The following is a 21,211-nucleotide window of genomic DNA, read 5'->3' on the forward strand; positions in this document are numbered from 1 at the left end:
ATTGACTCAGTTTTTTTGTGGAAGTAATGACTAAGGTAAAATCTGAAGAACAGACTTTATTTGTTATTTAGAGGAGCAACACCAGAGCATACATTTTAGACTGGTAAGTATGAAAAAGCATGACAGGTTCAGGGAAATGAAAGAAACGTTTTGCGGCCAAAACACGTTAATTAGAGTAGTATGGTGTCAAATGGGTCTAGAGAAAAGGTGGTAGGGACCAGATCTTGCAGAGGTCCTTGTACACCATGTTAAAGAGTTTGATCACTATTCATTGATTAATAACAAACCAGAATGCAAAAGAATATTGTAATGATTATGAGCTGGGTTCTAGATTCAGAAAACCTTGCGTTCAAATCCTGGATCTAAAAGGAAAAAAGAAAAAATTTTTAAACTCATGTAAAAAAATAAAATTATTAAAATATTAAAAATATTTAGAACTGAGTAAATACTGTGCTACATATTGAAATTTGTGGGATGTATCTAAAGAGGTACTAGAGGGATATTCATAGCCATTAATGCTTATATTATTTTCAAGAATGCTGAAAATTTACGAATGAGGATATTACCAAACAAAACTTGTGTCTGCTCGCTGGTACACAGTAAAGCCAAACTAATGATACCAGGTTGTGATGAGGGAAAGTGCAGCATTTATTACAGGATGCCAAGCAAGGAGTTCAGGACAGGTAGTGCTTAAAAAGCCGGCATTCCCTGATGGGTTTTAGGAAAACATTTTTATCTTTAATTTTTAAAATTAATCTTTAGTGGAGTATAGTTCTCTACAATGTTGTGTTAGTTTCTGCTGTACAGCAAAGTGAATCAGCTATACATATACATATATCCCCTCTTTTTTGGATTTCCTTCCCATTTAGGTCACCACAGAGCATTGAGTAGAGTTCCCTGAGCTATATACAGTAGGTTCTCATTAGTTATCTATTTTATACATGATATTGATAGTGTATATATGTCAATCCCAATCTCCCAATTCATCCCACCTCCCTCCTTTCGCTCTTGGTATCCATTCGTTTGTTCTCTACATCTTTGTCTCTATTTCTGCTTTGCAAATAAGATCATCTGTACCATTTTTCTAGACTCCACATATATGCGATAACAGACAATATTTGTTTTTCTCTTTCTGAGTTACTTCACTCTTCATGACAGTCTCTAGGTCCATCCACTTCTCTACAAATGACCCAGTTTTGTTCCTTTTTATGGCTGTGTAATATTCCATTGTATATATGTACCACATCTTCTTTATCCATTCTTCTGTTGATGGACATTTAGGTTGCTTCCATATCCTGGCTATTGTAAATAGTGCTGCAGTGAACATTGGGGTGCATGTGTCTTTTTTTCAGTTATGGTTGCTGGGTCATATGGTAGTTCTATATATAGTTTTTTAAGGAACCCACCATACTGTTCTCCATAGGTGGCCGTATCAATTTACATTCCCAGCAGTGCAAGAGGGTTCCCTTTTCTCTACACCCTCTCCAGCATTTATTGTTTGTAGATTTTTTGATGATGGCCATTCTGACCAGTGTGAGGTGATACCTCATTGTAGTTTTGATTTGCATTTCTCTAATAATTAGTGATGTTGAGCATCCTTTCATGTGTGTGTTGGCCATCTGTATGTCTTCTTTGGAGAAATGTCTGTTTAGGTCTTCTGCCCATTTTTTGATTGGGTTGTTTGTCTTTCTCATAGTGAGCTGCATGAGCTGTTTGTATAATTTGGAGGTTAATCTTTTCTCACCTGCTTCATTTGCCAATATTTTCTCCCATTCTGAGGGTTGTCTTTTCGTCTTGTTTATGGCTTCCTTTGCTGTGCAAAAGCTTTTAAGTTTAATTAGGTCCCTTTTGTTTATTTTTGTTTTTATTTTCATTACTCTAGGAAGTGGGTCTAAAAAGATCTTACTGTAATTTATGTCAAAGACTTTTCTGCCTATGTTTTCCTCTAAGAGTTTTATAGTGTCTGCCTTGCATTCAGGTCTTTAATCCATTTTGAGTTTGTTTTTGTGTATGGTGTTAGGGAGTGTTCTGATTTCATTCTTTTACATGTAGCTGTCCAGTTTTCCCAGCACCACTTACTGAAGAGGCTGTCTTTTCTCCATTGTATATTCTTGCCTCCTTTGTCATAGATGAGGTGACCATAAGTGCATGGATTTATCTCTGGGCTTAGGAAAGCATCTTTAAAGGCAAGGTGAGGGAGGGGCATCCCAGGTATATGATCAGCTCGTGCACAAATCTGCAATTGGTTGATGGTGAGGTAACAGGGTGGTGTCACAGAGGTTAAGATTATCAGTCCTTAGGTGCCAGTAGGTCTGTGGTGCTTATGATCATCAAGTAAGTAATTTCTCCCATTTGGTTTTAGCATCTGTAAAACAACTTCAGGAAATGTGCATCAGATACTATTATCTAGGTACTTCAGAGAGGAAATAAGCAGAGGATATAGGGGAGGGGTCTGTCCTGGGAAGACCCCATAGGGTCCTTCTTGGTTACAAAGAGTCCAATTAAGAAATTCTAAAAACAATGGGACTTCCCTGGTGGCACAGTGGTTAAGAATCCGCCTGCTAATGAAAGGAACACGGGTTTGGGCCTTGGTCTGGGAAGATTCCACGTGCCGCGGAGCAACTAAGCCCACAAGCAACAACTACTGAAGCCCATGCACCTGGAGCCTGTGCTCCACAACAAGAGAAGCCACCGCAATGAGCAGCCTGCACACTCTAACGAAGCGTAACCCCCCCCTCGCCGCAACTAGGGAAAGCCCGTGTGCAGCAACGAAGACCCATTGCAGCCAAAATTTTTAAATTTATTTAAAAAAGAAAAGAAATTAGAAAAATGAGAATAAGCCCCAAAATGTAAAGGACAGAGATAAAACATATACATTAAATTAACAAAATAAAGCTAAGGTACAGTAGAGAGAGTCACTGAAGACCAAAGTTTGTAATACTAATGATAACGAATAAAATATACAAACTTCTGGTAAGGTTGATCAATAAAGGAAGAGAAAGGGAATAATAAAATTAGGAACTAAAAAGGAAATAAGCTATATATGAGAGATTAAAATGTGAGTACTCTAAGAACTTTATGCCCAACAAATTGTAAAACTCAGTTGAAATGTATGTGCTGTATTCCTAGGAAAAATACCTACTCAGAAAGAAATACCCTTTGTGCTTCTGTAATATAAATTGAATCTACGACGTCTTGCCACACGAAAGCACCAGGACCAGGTTTAAAAGAGGGTTCTATCTCTCTTTAAAAAGATCATTTCAGTCTCATTAAAACTCTTTAGAGAATATGAAGGGAGTTTGAAGAGGAATACACATACAGAAAGTGTATAAATAGAAGTAACCAGTTTAAACAATTATTTTTAATAAATTTATTTATTTGTTTTTGGCAGCATTGGGTCTTCGTTGCTGTGCGCAGCCTTTCTTTCGTGGTGGGTGCGCGGGCTTCTCATTACGGTGGCTTCTCTTGTTGCAGAGCACAGGCTTAGTTGCTCCGCAGCATGTGGGATCTTCCCAGGCCAGGGCTTGAACCCATGTCCCCTGTATTGGCAGGCAGATTCTTAACCACTGTGCCACCACGGAAGCCCTAAAAATTTTTTTTATAAAGTTAACACCTATGTAGATACAGAACAGGTGAACATATAGAACATTGGTAGCATCCCATGTTCTTTCCCAGTCATACACCACTTCCTTGCCAGTAGCTATAATCAATCTCCTGAATTTTACCTTTTTTCATACCATTTAAGTATCAATGTAGACAATATAGTTTAGTTTATCCTTCCTGGACTTCACTGAAATGGAATTATACAGGACATATGCTTTTGTGCCTCACCTTTTTTGCTCAACATATAAATGTAAAACCATCTCTGTTGTTGCGTGTTGCTGTAGTTACCTCCTTTTTGTTATTTTATAGTTATCCATTGTTTGTATGTAATAGTCTTCCTTTTTTTTAAATTTTTTTGAAGTATAGTTGATTTACAATGTGTTAATTTCTGCTGTACAGCAAAGTGACTCAGTTATACATATATATTTTTTTCATATTCTTTTCTATTTATGGTTTATCACAGGATATTGAATATAGTTGCCTGTGCTATACAGTAGGACCTTGTTTATCCATACTATATATACTAGTTTGCACTTGCTAATCCCAAACTCCCAATCCTTTCCTTCCCCACCTCTCCTCCCCCTTGGCAACCACAAGTCTGTTCTCTATGTCTGTGAGTCTGTTTCTGTTTTGTAGATAGGTTCATTTGTGTCGTATTTTAGATTCCACGTGTAAGTGAAAACATATGGTATTTGTCTTTCTCTTTCTGACTTACTTCGATGAGTATGATAATCTCTAGATCCATCCATGTTGATGCAGATATAGAGTTTTTCTGTTCTACTGTTGGGTTATTTTCATTTTGACACTATTACCCAAAAATGCTGCTCTTAACATTCCTCTAATGTTCACTGGTGGATATGGACACTAATTCCTCTAGGGTATATACCTAGGAATGGAATCACTGAATGAAACAATGGATTTGCCCCAAGACTTAATTTTAAGCTATGGTATATTGAGCTAGCGTGGAACTGAATATAGAATTGGATAAGAGAAACGGATCCATACATGCAAGCTTGCTATATGTTGGAGGTGACACTACATATCAGTAAGGAAATAAAATTATGTTCAATAAATGGTGCCCCAGAAGTTGATATTGCATAGGAATGGGAATGAAATTGGATTCTGTCTTAATCCATGTATAAAAGTCAGTTCCCAGTTGGTTAAATAAATACATAAGTGTAAAAAGCAAATCTTCAAACTTTTAAAGGCTAATACAGAAGGAGGAAAACTTTATGACCTTGTTTCTCAGAAAGGAGTTCATAAACAAGATATCAAAAGCAGTAAGCGTACAGGTAAAGATTGATATACTGCATTATTATTAAAACTAAGAATTTCCGTTTATCAAACATCATCCGAATAAATGTATGAAGATTTGCTACAAACTGGGAGAAGAAATTTATAAGATATAATTTATAGGCCTTCCCTGGTGGCGCAGTGGTTGAGAGTCCGCCTGCCGATGCAGGGGACATGGGTTTGTGCCCCGGTCCGGGAAGATCCCACATGCCGCGGAGTGGCTGGGCCCGTGAGCCATGGCTGCTGAGCATGCGCGTCCGGAGCCTGTGCTCCACAACGGGAGAGGCCACAACAGTGAGAGGCCCGTGTACTGCAAAAAAAAAAAAAAAAAAAGAATAAGATATAATTTATACATTTTTGGTATCCAGAGTATGTAACCAAAAAAGTATTTCAAAACAACCCAGTATGATCCAGCAATTACCTTTTACACAGCTTAGGAAAACTCCTGCCCAATGATCACCAGAAAGCATTTTTTGGAAAAGTAGTAGCAAGATTGATTATAATATATAGAAACTGGAAATATCCCAGATTAACAGGAAAAGGAATAAGTATATTATACTTTTTTGTACAATGGAATATGATATGGTAATAAAAATTAATGAATTATAACTGACATGTAATGATAATGAATGAGTCTTAGACAAGATTAAATGAAAGAAACAAGACCCTAAAAATGATATACTAACTGATTTTGTTTTTATAAAGCAAAAAAAAAAGCCACAAAAATAAACCATGTACTGTCTTAATGTAGATAAATATATCATAAGCCATATTTTATTTTATTTATTTTTAAATTTTTTGGCTGTGCCACGTGGCTTGTGAGATCTTAGTTCCCTGACCAGGGATTGAACCCAGGCCATGGCAGTGAAAGCACTGAGTCCTAACCACTGGACTGCCAGGGAATTCCCATAAAGCCATATTTTAAAATACCTTACCTCTTCTTCTTTCTCTTTTCTTTCCTGAAGAATTCAGTCTTAAAGCCATTTGGTAGGTATCTGTATGGGATGTGGAAACCATGGTGACCCTGAGCTGGGAGGCTAATTGAGGTGAAGAGTTGGGTTATGGGGCGAGGGCAAGGGAATGTTAACCCAGCCTATGGTGTCAGAGCCCGAGTGGGATAAGAAGGATGCTCTGGTAATGAGAGTGCACAGTGTCGGGTATTAGGGACCAGCAAGGTTAGGAAGTGTCCATCTCAGATCTCCTTAATAAGAATTTTTAAAATTCTATGAGTAGGCATTTGCATTTCCTTTAAAGCCCCCAAGGTGATTCTGATATACATGGTCTATAGACAGAACTTGGAGAAACATGGCACTTGAAGAGTTTATATATGTAGAATATATACAGACACATATAAGCAGGAAAGCAGAAAACATTTTTGATTTTAGGAGGAAGAAACATAAGGTAAGGCACAGAAAAAATGAATTTGGCTATAAGGAGAATAGGAAAAAATAAAATAAAATATGAAGCCAATCCATCTCATAACCAAGTAAGATTTATCCCAGTTATACAAAACTTGTTCAACATTTGAAAATCACGTTAACAGGCTAAAGAAGAAATATCACATGGTCATATCAGTAAATGCAGAAAATTTTTTGACAAAAATCTAACACATGTTCATGATAAAAAGCTAGCAATCTAGGAATAAAAAGAAACTACCTCAACCTAATAAAAGCTATATGTAAAAAACCCACAGCTGACCACTTCAGTGGTGAAAGACAGAGGTTTTCCACTATTATCAGAAACTAGGAAAGGAAGCCCACTTTTGCCGCTTCAGTACAATTTTGTATTGAAATTCCTAACCAGAGCAGTTAGGCAAGAAAAAGAAAAGCCTGTGTTTATGGGGTGGAAGACTTAAGATATCAGTACTACCCAAAGTGATCTACAGATTCAGTGCAATCCGTATTAAAATCCCAGTGATGTTTTCTGTGAAATAGAAAAATCCATCCTAAAATTCATGAGGAATCTCAAGGGATTCCAAATAGCCAAAACAATCTTGAAGAAAAAGAACAAAATTGGAGGACTCACACTTCTATATTTTTTTCTTTTTATTGTCCTTTTGCACTGGCTTCGACCTTTAACTGATGTTGAATTTAAGTTATGAGAGCAGACATTTGTCTTTTCATTGATATTTGGGAAACTGTATTCAGTCTTTCACTATTAAGTATGAGGCAAAAAGAAAATCTAGGAAATTCCCTGATATGTCATTGCTTAGGTCCCAAGGTACCTAGCCAATCTGTGTGCTTATGTTTATTTTATATATAATTTCAAGGGTTTTTAGTTGTACTTAATGGGAGGATAGGTAGAAGTGTCTATTCCATCTTTGCCTGGAACTATATTCACCTTAATTTTTAAAGATGTTTTTGATTGATTTAGAATTCTCTTTTGACAGGCTCCTCCCCTCCCCTTCCTTTTAGCACTTCCAGATGTCTTTTCATTGCCTTCTGGCTTGCATTATTTCAGACATGAAATCTGCATTCATTCTTATTTTTGTACTCCTGTGTAGACTGTGTATTTTTTCTCTGGCTCTTTTTATTTTCTTCATCAATAGTTTTCAGGAAGTTTATTATATGCCATACTTGATTTTTTTTTTTTAGTTTATATTGCTTCTGGTTTGTTTAGCTTCTTGGAACTTTGGGTTTATACTTTTTATCAAATTTAGAAAAATTTTGGTCATTGCTCTTTTTTTTCATTTTGAATTTTTTAATATTGTAAATGTCATATTATTGTGTGTATGTTTTTTGTTCTTTTCTATATGTTCGATTTTATTTTGGTAGGCAGTTAATTTACTTGTGGATTGGTTTGGATTCTTTTGAAGTTAGTTTTTAAGCTTTATTAGAGCTGGCTTTTATTCCAGAGATAGTTGAGCCCTACAAAAATGGATAATGTTACCCTCTGGGATCTCTATTGAATGCCCACAGTGTTGGGCAGTGTCTTTCACTCTCCCTAGTGGAATCTGAGTATCTGTCATCATGTGGGAGCTCTGGAAATTGTTTAGGTTATAATACTCTGGTGGTTCTTTGTCCGGCCTTATGGAATTTCACCTTGTACATACACAAACTTAGTATTTAGCAATGTACTAAAGGAGACCCTTACACAGATTTCTAGAGTTATTTTTCTCCATAGCTTTATCCACTCCAGTACTCTGCCTCACAAATTCTAACTACCTCAGCCTCTCCATATTCTGATCTCTTTTCAACTCATTAAGTTGGCCATTCTCTGCTTTGGCTCTACTCCCTCTACCTCAGTCCTTGTAAAGGCAAAGTGGTTATAGGAATCATCTCTTTCTATTTTATTTCCAATTTTCTCAGGGATCACAGTGCTATAGTCACTGTTGTCCAGTGTCTGATAATTGTTTCATAAACTTACTTCAGGTTTATTGTACTTTGCCGTGTTTCTATTAGTTTCTGTCAGGAGGACAGAAATCTGGTATCTGTTACTCCAGCATGACCAGATGAGGAAGTCCACATGTCTCTTTTTATAATTGCTCTGATGTTTTTTTAAATAGATAATTATTTGTAGGAAAAAAATTTCACCATAAAATTATCTTTAAACTTCTCTTTCTAGCTTTACTGAAGCAGCAGTTGAGATTCCCAGTCCTCCTGAAACCCCAGCCAAACCTCCCGAACCTGAAAGTACCTTGCAGCCTGTGCTTTCTCTCATCCCAAGAGAAAAGAAGGCCCCACGTCCCCCAAAGAAGAAGTATCAGAAAGCAGGGCTGTATTCTGATGTTTACAAAACTACAGAGTAAGTAGTGGTACCTATCAGCTGACATCCTTTAAAGACCTGTCATTCTTCCATGTTTTAAATAATACTTTGACTATCAAGAAAAACAAGAAACAATACAAATGTAATATACACAAATACAAATCTCATCACAAACACCTCAGTGTTCACTGTACTCATGATATGTTGTTTGGGGCTAATTATTTTCCCTGATCTTTATCTTCTCTCTGCCTTTCTAGATTATATTTCTGTAGTTTGGATTCTAATGATGCCTGTTTTGTTAATTGAAATTAAGAAAAGGGACACTCTGCTTGTATCTAAAATGATCTTGATGGTTTTCTACATTCATTCCTCATCTGTTAAATGCTGTGTTCCAAACTATTTGCCAGATGAGTAAAATCCTTACTTTTAAGAACTTCATATTCCATTGGGAAAGTTCAGCTTGATAAGTCCTCTGATGGAAACATTTTAAAACCCCAGAGAGCTATCAACTCACTATATCATTCATTAAGAAGTAGTTCACAGAGTATACTTGAGTTAAGTTTTGGACATTCAGCAGTAGTTTGCAAGATGGAGAAGGGCATTCCAGTTAGGATAGCATGTACCAAGGCACATACTAGGATGCGAAGACTTTTCATGTATTAGAACAACTCAGAAGTTCACTTTTTCTGAAATGTGGTGTTGTGGAAAATAAGCATTGTGTGATAGGGACCGTGGACTTTACTGACTCTTAAGATATTTATCCCACTAAGCTATAGGAAATTTAAAATACTATTTTTAGAAAAGGAAGTGCAAATTTGTGTTTTAAGATAACTCTGGCTGGGCTTCCCTGGCGGCGCCGTGGTTCAGAGTTCGCCTGCCGATGCAGGGGACATGGGTTCGTGCCCCGGTCCGGGAAGATCCCACATGCCGCGGAGCGGCTAGGCCTGTGAGCCATGGCCGCTGAGCCTGCACATCCGGAGCCTGTGCTCCGCAGCGGGAGAGGCCACAACAGTGAGAGGCCCATGTACTGCAAAAAAAATAAAAATAAAAAATAACTCTGGCAACAGAGTGGAAAATGAATTGAATGAGAGAGTTACTAATGGCAGAAATTCACAGTATCCATCAAAAGGTCATGAGGAATTCTTGAATTTAGGCAAGAAAAGAATGAAATTGAAAGAGGAACAGTTACATTTTAGAGATACATCTGACTTGGTATGGTTAAAGTGATCAACATATAAATCACAACACTTTATTTTGCATTGAAAAGATCTTTCATTAATTTGCCACTGAGGTAGGTATCACATAAACTCTTTGTACTCCATTTCTGTGGCTTGGGTCATGAAAACGTTTTATTAGTTAGGCTTAGTTTCAGCTGCCAATGATAAGAAACCCTCTCAAATAACCAAGACTTTTTAAAGATAAACATTTATTTTCCTTTAATTTAAAAAAAGTTGTGAAGTACACAGTTCAGAGTTAACATGGTATCTTCACAGTGTCTTCAGGGACCTAGACTCCTTTTTTTCTGTTCTTCCATTTCAACACTAAGCTTGCGTTCCTATGGTTACCTTTTGTTCCAACATAACTGCCATAAGGTCTTCATTACAGAGAGGATAAAAGAGGAAAAGGGAGTAAAAAACAAGTATTGTACCTTCTTTGTAAGGAAGCATTATGGAGTGAATGTGTTCCCCTGAAATTTCATATATTGAACCCCTAATCCCCAGTGTGATGATATTGAGAGATGGGGCCTTTGGGAAGTATTGAATAATTATAGGTTATTTGGGTGGAGCCCTCCTGAATGAGATTAACATCCTTATAAAGAGAGACACAGAGAGAGATGATTTCTCTCTCTACTATGTGAGTATACAAGAAAGCAGTATCGGGCTTCCCTGGTGGCGCAGTGGTTGAGAATCTGCCTGCTAATGCAGGGGACACGGGTTCGAGCCCTGGTCTGGGAAGATCCCACATGCCGTGGAGTGGCTGGGCCTGTGAGCCACAGTTACCGAGCCTGTGCATCCGGAGCCTGTGCTCCGCAACAAAAGAGGCCGCGATAGTGAGAGGCCCGCGCACTGCGATGAAGACTGGCCCCCGCTTGCAACTAGAGAAAGCCCTCGCACAGAAACGAAGACCCAACATAGCCCAAAATAAATAAATAAATTTAAAAAAAAAAAAAAAGAAAAGAAAGCAGTATCTGCAAGCCAGGAAGAGGGCTCTCACTTAGAACCCAGCCCTGATCTTGGACTTCCCAGCCTCCAGAACAGTGAGAAATAAAATTTTGTTACTTAGACCACCAAGTCTATGGTAATTCATTATAGCAGCTAATCTGACTAAGAAAGGAAACTTCAAAACCTCATTTACAGTTACTGACTGAAACATAGTCGTGTAACCATACTTCAGCCACAGGGAAGGCTGAGAAATAATGATCATTATTTCAGGTGACAATGCCTGAAAAAAAGTTAGCATTGTCACTACAAATGAGAAAATGAAAATGCATTTGGGGAAGATCTAATACAGTTACGATTTTAAAGGAATGTTTTTGCTGAATAGAAAAGCAGGTATAAAGTTCTCCACTAAAAACTATATTTCAAGTTTTGGTTTTTGGTTTTGCGTTTTTTTTTTTTTTTATATTTGGTTATGCCGGGTCTTAGTTGCAGCATGTGGGTTCTTCGTTGCTAAGTGCGGGATCTTCGTTGCGGCATGTGGGATCTAGTTCCCTGACCAGCGATCAAACCCGTGCTCCCTGCATTGGGAGCGTAGAGTCTTAGCCACCGGACCACCAGGGAACTCACTGTAGTTAAAGTTTTACTTCTACTTTTTGACTGATGTACTTCTTCTGGATTAAATTCCTAAAAATGAGAGATTAATAATAAAATCAGACTGTTCCTCAAAAGATCAGTATCATCAACTACATTAGTGTTTTAAAATGTCTCTAGTCAGATAAAAGTCTTTCACTCTGAAAAGGACATTGTTTATGTTAGAACTAGCTCTTCATCTCATAGAAATAAATGAGAAGAAAATGGTTTATTTTGGATATTTTTTATTTTATTTTTTTTCGGTACGCGGGCCTCTCACTGTTGTGGCCTCTCCAGCTGCGCAGCACAGGCTCCGGACACGCAGGCTCAGCGGCCATGGCTCATGGGCCCAGCCGCTCCGTGGCGTGTGGGATCCTCTCGGACCAGGGTACGAACCTGCGTCCCCTGAATCAGCAGGCGGACTCTCAACCACTGCGCCACCAGGGAAGCCGTATTTTGGAATATATTTTAAAACAGATCAAATAATACACGTGTGCATTCTTACAGACTGTGAAGCCAATATATTTTTGTGGGCTGGCTGTTTTTTGTTGGTAGCAATTGGGGTGGGGATTGTTTGTTTTGTTTTTTAAATTAATAAACAATTATTCAGAGCAGTTTTAGGTTCACAACAGAATTGTTGGAAAGTATAGAGATTTTGCATATACCCCCTGTCCTTATGCATGCACAACATTCCCTACTATGGACATCCTGCACCACAGTGGTACCTTTATTACAATCAATGAACCTGTATTGACACAGATCACCCAAAGTTCATAGTAGGCATTAGGGTTCACTCTTGGTGCTGTGCTTTCTATGGCTTTTGGTAAATGTATAATGACATGTATCTACCACAGTAGTGTCACAGAATAGTTTCATTGCCCTAAAAGTCCTCCATGTTAGGGAAATTTGTTTTTTGGATCACAGAATGGTACAAGGACATTGCAAGTTTACTCTTTTTTATATAAATCATTTTAGATTTTAAAGAACTGTGAGGGGAGGGTGTGATTCAGTTAAAATTGGATCAAGATTAGACTCCAGTATCAGTATGGGAAATTAATTAGATGAGGAAATATTAGAAGTTAGAAGACCAGTTAGGAAGCAGGACACCTTTGTGGTTCTCCAGGATAGAAGTCATGTCATGAGCTGAGGTGATAGCTAAGGTGGCTGGATGTTGGAAAGGGTGGACTCTTGAACATTTTTTACATTAAAATTGAAATGAATTAAAGACTGATTGGATGAAAGGATTGGGCTAGAGTTAGTGATGATCCTGATGTTTTTTTTTGTATTCCTAGGTGTGTGATGATGTCATTAATACACCAGATAAAAGTGGTACAGCCAGTACTCCTTGGTTTAAGAAAACCTCTATTACTATGTACATGTATATAGGCACCAAAGAATGTCTTAGTATTATAGTCATCAAACTATTAACCTGTGTATTAGTTTTCTATGCCTGCTGTAATAAATTATTTAAGTTGCTTAAAGCAAGTCAAATTTATTTTATAGTCAAAATCGATCTCTCTAGGCTAAAATCAAGGTGTTAGCATAGCTGTGTGTCCCTTCTGGAGGCTCTAGGGTAGAATTCTTTTTCTTGCCTTTCCAGAATTCCTTGGCTTGGGGCCCCTTCTGTCTTCAGAACCAGCAGTGACAAGTTGAATCCTCACATTGAATCACTTCAACATTGGTTCTGTTTTCACTTTTTTTTTCCCCACTGACTGCCTCATTTTTGTTCCTCTTCCATTTATAAGGACACTTGTGATTAAGTTGGGCCCAGCCAGATAATCCAGAATAATCTCCCTATCTCAAAATCAACAGATTAGAAACCTCAATTTCTTCTACATATTCCCAGCTTCTGGGGATTTTGATTTGGGGAGGGGGTTGCATATTATTGTGCCTGCTATACCCTTCTAGGTTATAGGATTCGGAATGGGGTAATGAGGTTTTTACTTCTTATTTTCTATGTGTCTTTATTGCGTGAAGTTATAAAAATGCTATATTACTTTTGGAATTTAAATTTTATCTAATAGGAGTTTTAAGAATATGAAATATCAGATATAAATCAGGTGAATTGGAGAGTGAACTTCAGACTTTAGAGTATACATTATGGTGAAGAGCAAAATATCGAAAAATTAACACTACTTTGAAGGGAGCCCTTAGTTCTACGTTTGTGGGGTAAGGTTTCTACTTTTAGTACTCCTAAAAGTACTGCCACTGTCGTGTAATGTTTTGGGCGGAGTACTTAAGTTTCTCTGGGAGTGGTAAAAATGAAGCTTGATGTATAAAGTGAAGCTGTTGAACTACACAGTTCATATCTTAAGGTTATCCTGGCTCTCAGATACTGTGACTTCTAAGTTTTTTAAAATAAGAAACTCTCCTCATATACTTCCTTTGATTTATGGGCTACTTTTGAGCACTAAATCTATTACAGGAAATGGGATAACTGTAATTTTCAAGCTTACAGAATATTGCTTGTTTGCATGGGAATTATATATGTAAAATATAGATGTATTTATTATATATTATATAACACTATATTATTATTTATATTACATGTATAACACATAATGTTTACACTTAGCTGTCATTTCCTCAAAATAGTATGTATCTTTGGAAATAAAATGAAAGCATGGTGCCATCTTACCTTTGATATATTATTTAAATTTTCAGAATGCTTTCATATTAAATCTGTGAGAAATGGTAAAGTAAGGGTTACTGTCTACTATTTAAGAAATTGGCACAGAAAAGTTAAGGAACTTACTAAGTTTATAAAATTTATCATCGAAATCATTACTGGGGTTTTGAACACTTAGAGGTCTCACCATTCTTGTTTTACCACTGAATCATGCTGCTTGTCAGAAACTGAGGCTCAAAGGGTAGTGGATTAAAATTTATTTGTTATAGATAATCTAGTGGTTAAGGTTGGATTAAACACCAGAATATGGTTAATTTTCCCCTGAAATGCTTTAGGAACATTCTAGGTTCTAAGTTCAGTTTAAATATAGGAGTGTGGACTGAATGAATGCTGAACCTCACACCATTCCCTGTATGAAGTAGTTTTGAATTTTTATTTGTTAATTAATAAACTCTATTTTTTAGAGCAGTTTTAGGCAGAAATCCCTGGAACAGAAAGTTCAGGGATTCCCATATGTCCCTTGTTCCCATGCACACTCAGCCTCCCTCATTTCATCTAGACCTAACCCTTTATTTGACAGATGAGAAAACTGAAGCTATTAAAAGGTTAAATGACTTACTCAAGTCACACAGACCATTTTTAGCAAAACAAGGTGAAAATTTCAGTTTACCTGCTTTTATCTCAATCACTAAGAAAATGATGACAATAACTTGAGTGAAGTATTTATTTATTGCAGTATAATTAACATACAAAATTATAGTGGCTTCAGATGTATAACATAATGATTAGGTATTTGTGAATATTGCAAAATAATCACCACAATAAGTCTGGTTAAACTGTCACTATGCATAGTTAAAAAACTTTTTTTCTTATGATGATAACTTTTGCAACATACTCTCTTAGCAACTTTCATATATGCAATACAGTATTATTAACTGTAGTTACCATGCTGTATACTACATTACCATGACTTACTTCTTTCATAACTGGAAGTTTGTAGCTTTTGACTCCATTCACCCATTTTGTTCCTCTTGCTTCTGGCGACCACCAGTCTGTTCTCTGTGTCTGTGAGCTTGGTTGCCGGTTGTGTGTGTGTGTGTGTGTGTGTGTGTGTGTGTGTGTGTGTGTGTGTGTGTGTGTGTGTGTGTGTGTAGGGGGGGTGTTCATTTGTTTGTCCTTTGCTTTTTGTTTAATATTTACTTATTTAATTTTGGTTGCATTGGGTCTTAGTTGCAACATGAGGCATCTTCGTTGCGGCATGCAGGATCTTTCGTTGCAACATTTGGGCTCTTCACTGCGGCTGTAGGCTTCTCTTTAGCTGTGGCCCGCGGGCTTAGTTACCCCGTGGCATGTGGGATCTTAGTTCCCCCACCAGGGACTGAACCCACATCCCCTGCATTGGAAGACGGATTCTTAACCCCTGGACCACCAGGGAACTCCCTCATTTGTTTGTTCCACATACAGGCGAGATCATTCCGTATTTGTCTTTCTCTGTCTGACTTACTTCACTTAGCGTAATGCCCTCAAGGTCTGTCTATATTCTCGCAAGTCGCAAGATTTCATTCTTTGTATGACTGAATAATAGTCCATTGTGTATTTGTGTATGTGTATATGCTTACATATATAGCATTTTCTTTATCCATTCATCTCTCAATGGACACTTAGGTTGTTTCCCTATCTTAGCTATTGTAAATAATGCTGCAGTGAACATGAAGGTGCATATATCTTTTGAAGGTAGTGTTTTTGTTTTCTTCAGATAAATACCCAGAAGTGGAATTGTTAGATCGTATGGTAGTTCTAGTTTTAATTTTTGGGGAACCTCCATACTGCTTTCCATAGTGGTTGTGCCAATTTACATCCCCACCAGCAGTGCACAAGGGTTCCCTTTTCTCCACAGCCTCAACAACACTTGTTATTTCTTGTCTTTTTGATAATAGCCATTCTGACAGGTGTGAGGCGATAGCTCATTGTGGTTTTGATTCGCATTTGCCTGATAGCGATATTGAACATATTTTCATGTACCTGTTGGTCTTCTGTATGTCTTCTTTGGAAAAATGTCTAGACCATCTGCCTATTTTTTGATCAGATTGTTTGGGTTTTGGGCTCTTGAGTTGTATGAGTGAGTCCTTTATAAATTTTGGATATTAACCCCTTGTCAGATATAATTTGCAGATATTTTCTCCCGTTTAGTAGTTTTTGTTTTGTTGATCATTTCCTGTGCTGTGCAGAAGCTTCTTAGTTTGCTTATCTTTGCTTTTGATGCCTTTGCTTTTGGTATCATACCCAAAAAAATCATTGCCAGGACCAGTGTCCAGAGTAACATTTTTTAAAACAAGAGTAGCTTCATGTTTTAAATTTTTTAATTAACTATATTGTGGTTAAATATACATGGCATAAAATTTACTATTTTAATCATTTTAAGTGCACCATTCGGTAGCATTAAGTACATTACCTTGTTGTGCAGACATCACCACTGTCCACCTCCAGAACTTTCTCGTCATCTCAAACTGAATTGTTTTGTTTCTAAAGTATGAATTCTGATATCGCATCCACGCTACCCAAGTGTGATGATATATGTAAAACCACTGGCATACAATAGGCACTCAAAGTAAATCTTAGTTGTTTCTTCTGCGTCTCACTCTCCGAAAGAGTTGTTTCCTGTCTCCTAAAAGATGTTTCCTATCCTCTTTTTTTTTATAGATAGTTTTATTGAGATGTAATTCACATATCATACAGTTAACCTATTTCAAGTGTACAAGTCAATAGTTTTTGGTATATTACATTATTAATTTTTTAAATTGTAAAATACTTATAAAATTTGCCATTTTAGCTATTTTTAAGGTTGCACTTCAATGGCGTTAATTATATTCACAATGTTGTACAACATTTACCACTGTCTATTTCCAAAATTTTTTCATTACCTCAAACAGAAACTATAATAATTAAGCAAAAACTACCCACTCCTTCTAAAACTCTCCACAGCACATAATAAATGTCTAATGTACTTTCAGTCTCTATAATTTGCCTCTTCTGGGTACCCCATGTAAATGGAAGCATACACAGTATTTGTGTTTTGGGGTATGGATTATTTTATTTAACATCTCTTTAACATTCATGTTGTAGCATGTATCAGAACTTCATTCCTTTTTCTGGCTGAGTAATATTCCATTGTATGTAGATAGCACATTTTGTTTCTCTGTTAATGGGCACTTTGGTTGTTTCTGCCTTTGGGTATTGTGAACAATGCTGCAGTGAACATTGGCATACATTTATCTGTTCAGGTCCCTGTTTTCAGTCCTTTGTGTATAAACTTAGGGGTGAAATTGCTAGACCATATGGTAATTCTACATTTAGCTTTAATTTATTTTTAATTTTTATTTCTTTTGTTTATCCTCAGAAGGCCTCAAAAAATTGTAGCAGCAGTCATGCTTTTCCCTCCCCAGATGAATCTTTAGTAAAAGGCAAAAGATACATTAGATTATGAAGAGAAGCACGAGCATACGTGCAGCTTTTAAAAGAACCACCAAACTTTTCCACAGTGGCTCTACCACTGAGTGTTCATTGTACAGTTAGTTACTGATTTGGGATCTTTCTTCTCTTTTAATTTATGTGTTTTCACATAAAAATTTTCCTCTTAGCACTGCTTTTACTGCATCACGTAAGTTTTGTTCTGTTTTTGTTTTCATTCATTTCAAAGTATTTTCCAGTTTCCCTTTTGATTTTTTTATTTGACCCATTGGTTGCTTAAGAGTAGAGTATGTTGTTTAATTTCCACACATAAGTGAATTTTTCAGTTTTCCTTCATGTCTAGTTTCATTCCTTTGTGATCAGAAAAGATATTCTGTATGGTTTCAATCCTTTTTAATTTATTGACTTATTTTGTAGCCTAACATATGGTCTGTCCTAAAGAATGTTCCATGTGCACCTGAGAAGACTATGTAATCTGCTGTTGTTGGGTAGAGTGTTATTTCTGTTTCTGTTAGAACTGATTGGTTTATGATGTTGTTCTCATACTTACTGATCTTCTGTGTTGTTGTTCTGCCAACAGTTATTGTACAACTGTCTGTTTCTCTCTTAAATTCTGTCAGTGTTTCCTTCATATATTTTGGGTCCTCTGATGTTTGGTGAATATTTTGGTTTTTTTTTTTTTTTTTTGCTGTACACGGGCCTCTCACTGTTGTGGCCTCTCCCGCTGCAGAGCACAGGCTCCAGACGCGCAGGCCCAGCGGCCATGGCTCACGGGCCCAGCCGCTCCGCGGCACGCGGGATCCTCCCTGACCGGGGCACGAACCCGTGTCCCCTGCATCGGCAGGCGGACTCCCAACCACTGCGCCACCAGGGAAGCCCTGAATATTTTTTTATAATTGTTATAGCTTTATGGTGAATGGACTCTCTTGTCAATATTTAATGTTTGTCTCTTGTTACAGTTTTTTACTTATTTACTTAAAGTCTCTTTTTCTGATATTAGTATAATCTCCTTATCTCTCTTTTGGTTACTATTTGCATGGAATATCTTTTTCCATCCTTTCATGTGCATCCAGTTCCCATCTTTGGATCTAAAGTGAATCTCTTGTAGACAGCATGTATGTAGTTAGATCATGTTTTATATTCATTTTGCTCCTCTCTGCCTTTTGACTGGAAAGTCTCATCAGTTTACATTTATAGTAATTACTAATAAGAAAGGATTTATGCTTGCCATTTAGTTTTCCATATGTGTTATAGCTTTTTGTCCCTCATTTCCTCCTTACTGCCTTCTTTTGTACTTAGCTGATCTTCTTGTAGTTACCTGTTTGATTCCCTTCTCATTCCCTTTTGTGTATATTCTATAGCTATTTTATCTGTGGTTACCATGGAGATTACATATAACTTCCTAAAGATATAACTCTGTAATTTGAATTGATACCAACTTAACTTCAGTCACATACAAAAATGCTATTCCTGTAAAGCTCCATGCCTTCCTTTTATATTATTGAAATTACAAATTACATCTTTATTCTATTTTGTGCCCTAAAACATACATTTATAATTATTTTTTATGCATTTGTCTTTTTAAAATTTTTTTATTTTTGGCTGCGTTGGGTCTTCAGCGCTGTGCGCAGGCTTTCTCTAGTTGTGGCGAGTGGGGGCTCTTCTTCGTTGTGGTGCACATGCTTCTCATTGCTCTGGCTTATCTTGTTGCAGAGCACAGGCTCTAGGCACATGGGCTTCAGTAGTTGTGGCATGCAGGCTCAGTAGTTGTGGCGCATGGGCTTAGTTGCTCCACAGCATGTGGGATCTTCCCAGACCAGGAATCGGACCCGTATCCCCTGCAATGGCAGGTGGATTCTTAACCACTGTGCCACCAGGGAAGTCACTGCATTTGTCTTTTAAATCCTGTTTTCTATACTCTTTTCTCTGCAGTCACCCATCATGATTAAACTAAGAGCCTCTTGCCTCTTTTTTCCCTAGAAAAAAATAAGTCTTTTTGTTTTGTTTTGTCTTTTTGGCCCCAAGGCATGTGGGATTTTAATTCCCCAACCAGGGATTGAACCCGTGGCCCCTGCAGTGGAAGCGCAGGGTCTTAACCGCTGGACCGCCAGGGAAGTCCGAAAAGTGATTTTTTAATATAATAAAAAATAAAGATTGCATTAACAGAGATGATTAAAAACTTTCCACATGTGATTTGGCTCCTAATGTGGAGTAGAACATATCAGGCCATCACTGTATATTGTCAGGAATTATAAATCATGATTTATGAAAGTTCAGTTTGCCACTTAGAAATGGAGAAGCATTGGGAGGGAATCCATAACCACATTTACATTCCGTTCTATTTTTTATAGAAGCTTGGTTATGTCCAGTCTTATGGCTAAGGAAAATGTGTTTGTATCTGGCAGCAGCTCTGTTGCTCTAGCTCCCTCTAGTGATAATAAAGTGGCTTCATTAGCAATTACTATTTCTCACTTGACTGTTCTTTAATACAGGCCTGATGGACTTTTAATAACAAGATTTAATATATTTTAATAAATAACAAGATTTAAGATACTTCAAAAATTATATCCCATTCATACAATGGAATATTATTCAGCCTTAAAAAAGAAGGAATTTGGACACCTCCTACAATATGGATGAACCTTGAAAATATTATGCTAAGTGAAATGAATCAGTCAGAAAAAGACAAATACTGTTTGAGTCCACTTATAAGAGGTACCTAGAGTAGTCAGATGCATGGAGAGAGAATGGAGAATGGTGGTTGCCAGGGGCTGGTGGCAGTTATTGTTTAATGGATACAGAGTTTCAGTATTACAAGATGAAGTGTTCTCTAGATGGATGATAGTGATGGTTGTACAGCAGTGTGAATGTACTTAATACCACTGAGCTGCACACTTAAGATTGGTTAAAATGGGAAATTTTATGTTATATATATTTTACCAGGAAAACTTTGCAGGAGATCTGTTATCTCAAGTTCTGAGATATCCCTCTATTCTGTTACTGAGAGTGGAAAATGATATAGCCTTCCCTTAGGAAATGTGTGTCTCAAACTGTAAATACTATCAGAGTTCAAGGAAGAGATTAGGAAAATACAATTTTGTGATGAAAATTGGGAATTAACATATCTTAAAGTGTAGAAATTACAAATGACATCATAATTGCTATAGTAATGATGGTATTATTGTAAACTAGAAATTTGGGAAGTGAAATAATACTTCTTTAAAATACTTTTTAATAGACATGTAGTCGTGTTTTCTCTGTAAAAACACAGTATTAGCACTTTCCAACCTGAACATACCTTAGAAATTACCTAATTCACCTCCCTTAAGCCCTAGATCAGTAAATCTTGCATAGGCATACAAGGGGACTACCTTCCCAGATTAAACTGTTTTATTTTTTTCACAGTGTTTTTGTTTGTTTTGTTTGTTTGTTTGAAAATACTCAAATCTCTGGCAAAATTAACACTCATATACCATACCTAAATTTATCAACATTTTGCCACATTTGCTTTAATTCTCTCTATACACACATTTACATTTTTGCAGGGGAAAACATTTTTGTCCGGTGAAAATTTTGAAAGTAAGTTGCAGACATTCATTCACCCCTATGCATTTCAGAAGTTATCACCTTAGAACTAGGATACTCTCCTACCTAATCTTAATACCATTATCATATCTAAGAAAATAAGTAGGACTTCCCTGGTGTGCAGTGGTTAGGAATCCGC

The 21,211-nt window shown here is 37.0% G+C and overlaps 1 protein-coding gene across 5 annotated transcripts in view; it reads left to right on the plus strand.

The window, feature by feature from the left end:
• ASH1L (ASH1 like histone lysine methyltransferase) overlaps window positions 1-21,211 on the plus strand; it is a 213,764-nt gene that overhangs the window by 93,264 nt on the left and 99,289 nt on the right. For all 5 annotated transcript variants that reach the window (XM_082834259.1, XM_082834258.1, XM_082834256.1 and 2 more), the window contains one exon: window positions 8,461-8,640. In XM_082834259.1, coding sequence (XP_082690385.1) covers window positions 8,461-8,640 — 180 coding nt within the window. The remainder of the gene's footprint in view (window positions 1-8,460; window positions 8,641-21,211) is intronic.

The sequence above is a fragment of the Leucopleurus acutus genome (genome assembly GCF_964270905.1).
Source record: "Leucopleurus acutus genome assembly, chromosome: 2".
Lineage (NCBI taxonomy): Eukaryota > Metazoa > Chordata > Mammalia > Artiodactyla > Delphinidae > Leucopleurus > Leucopleurus acutus.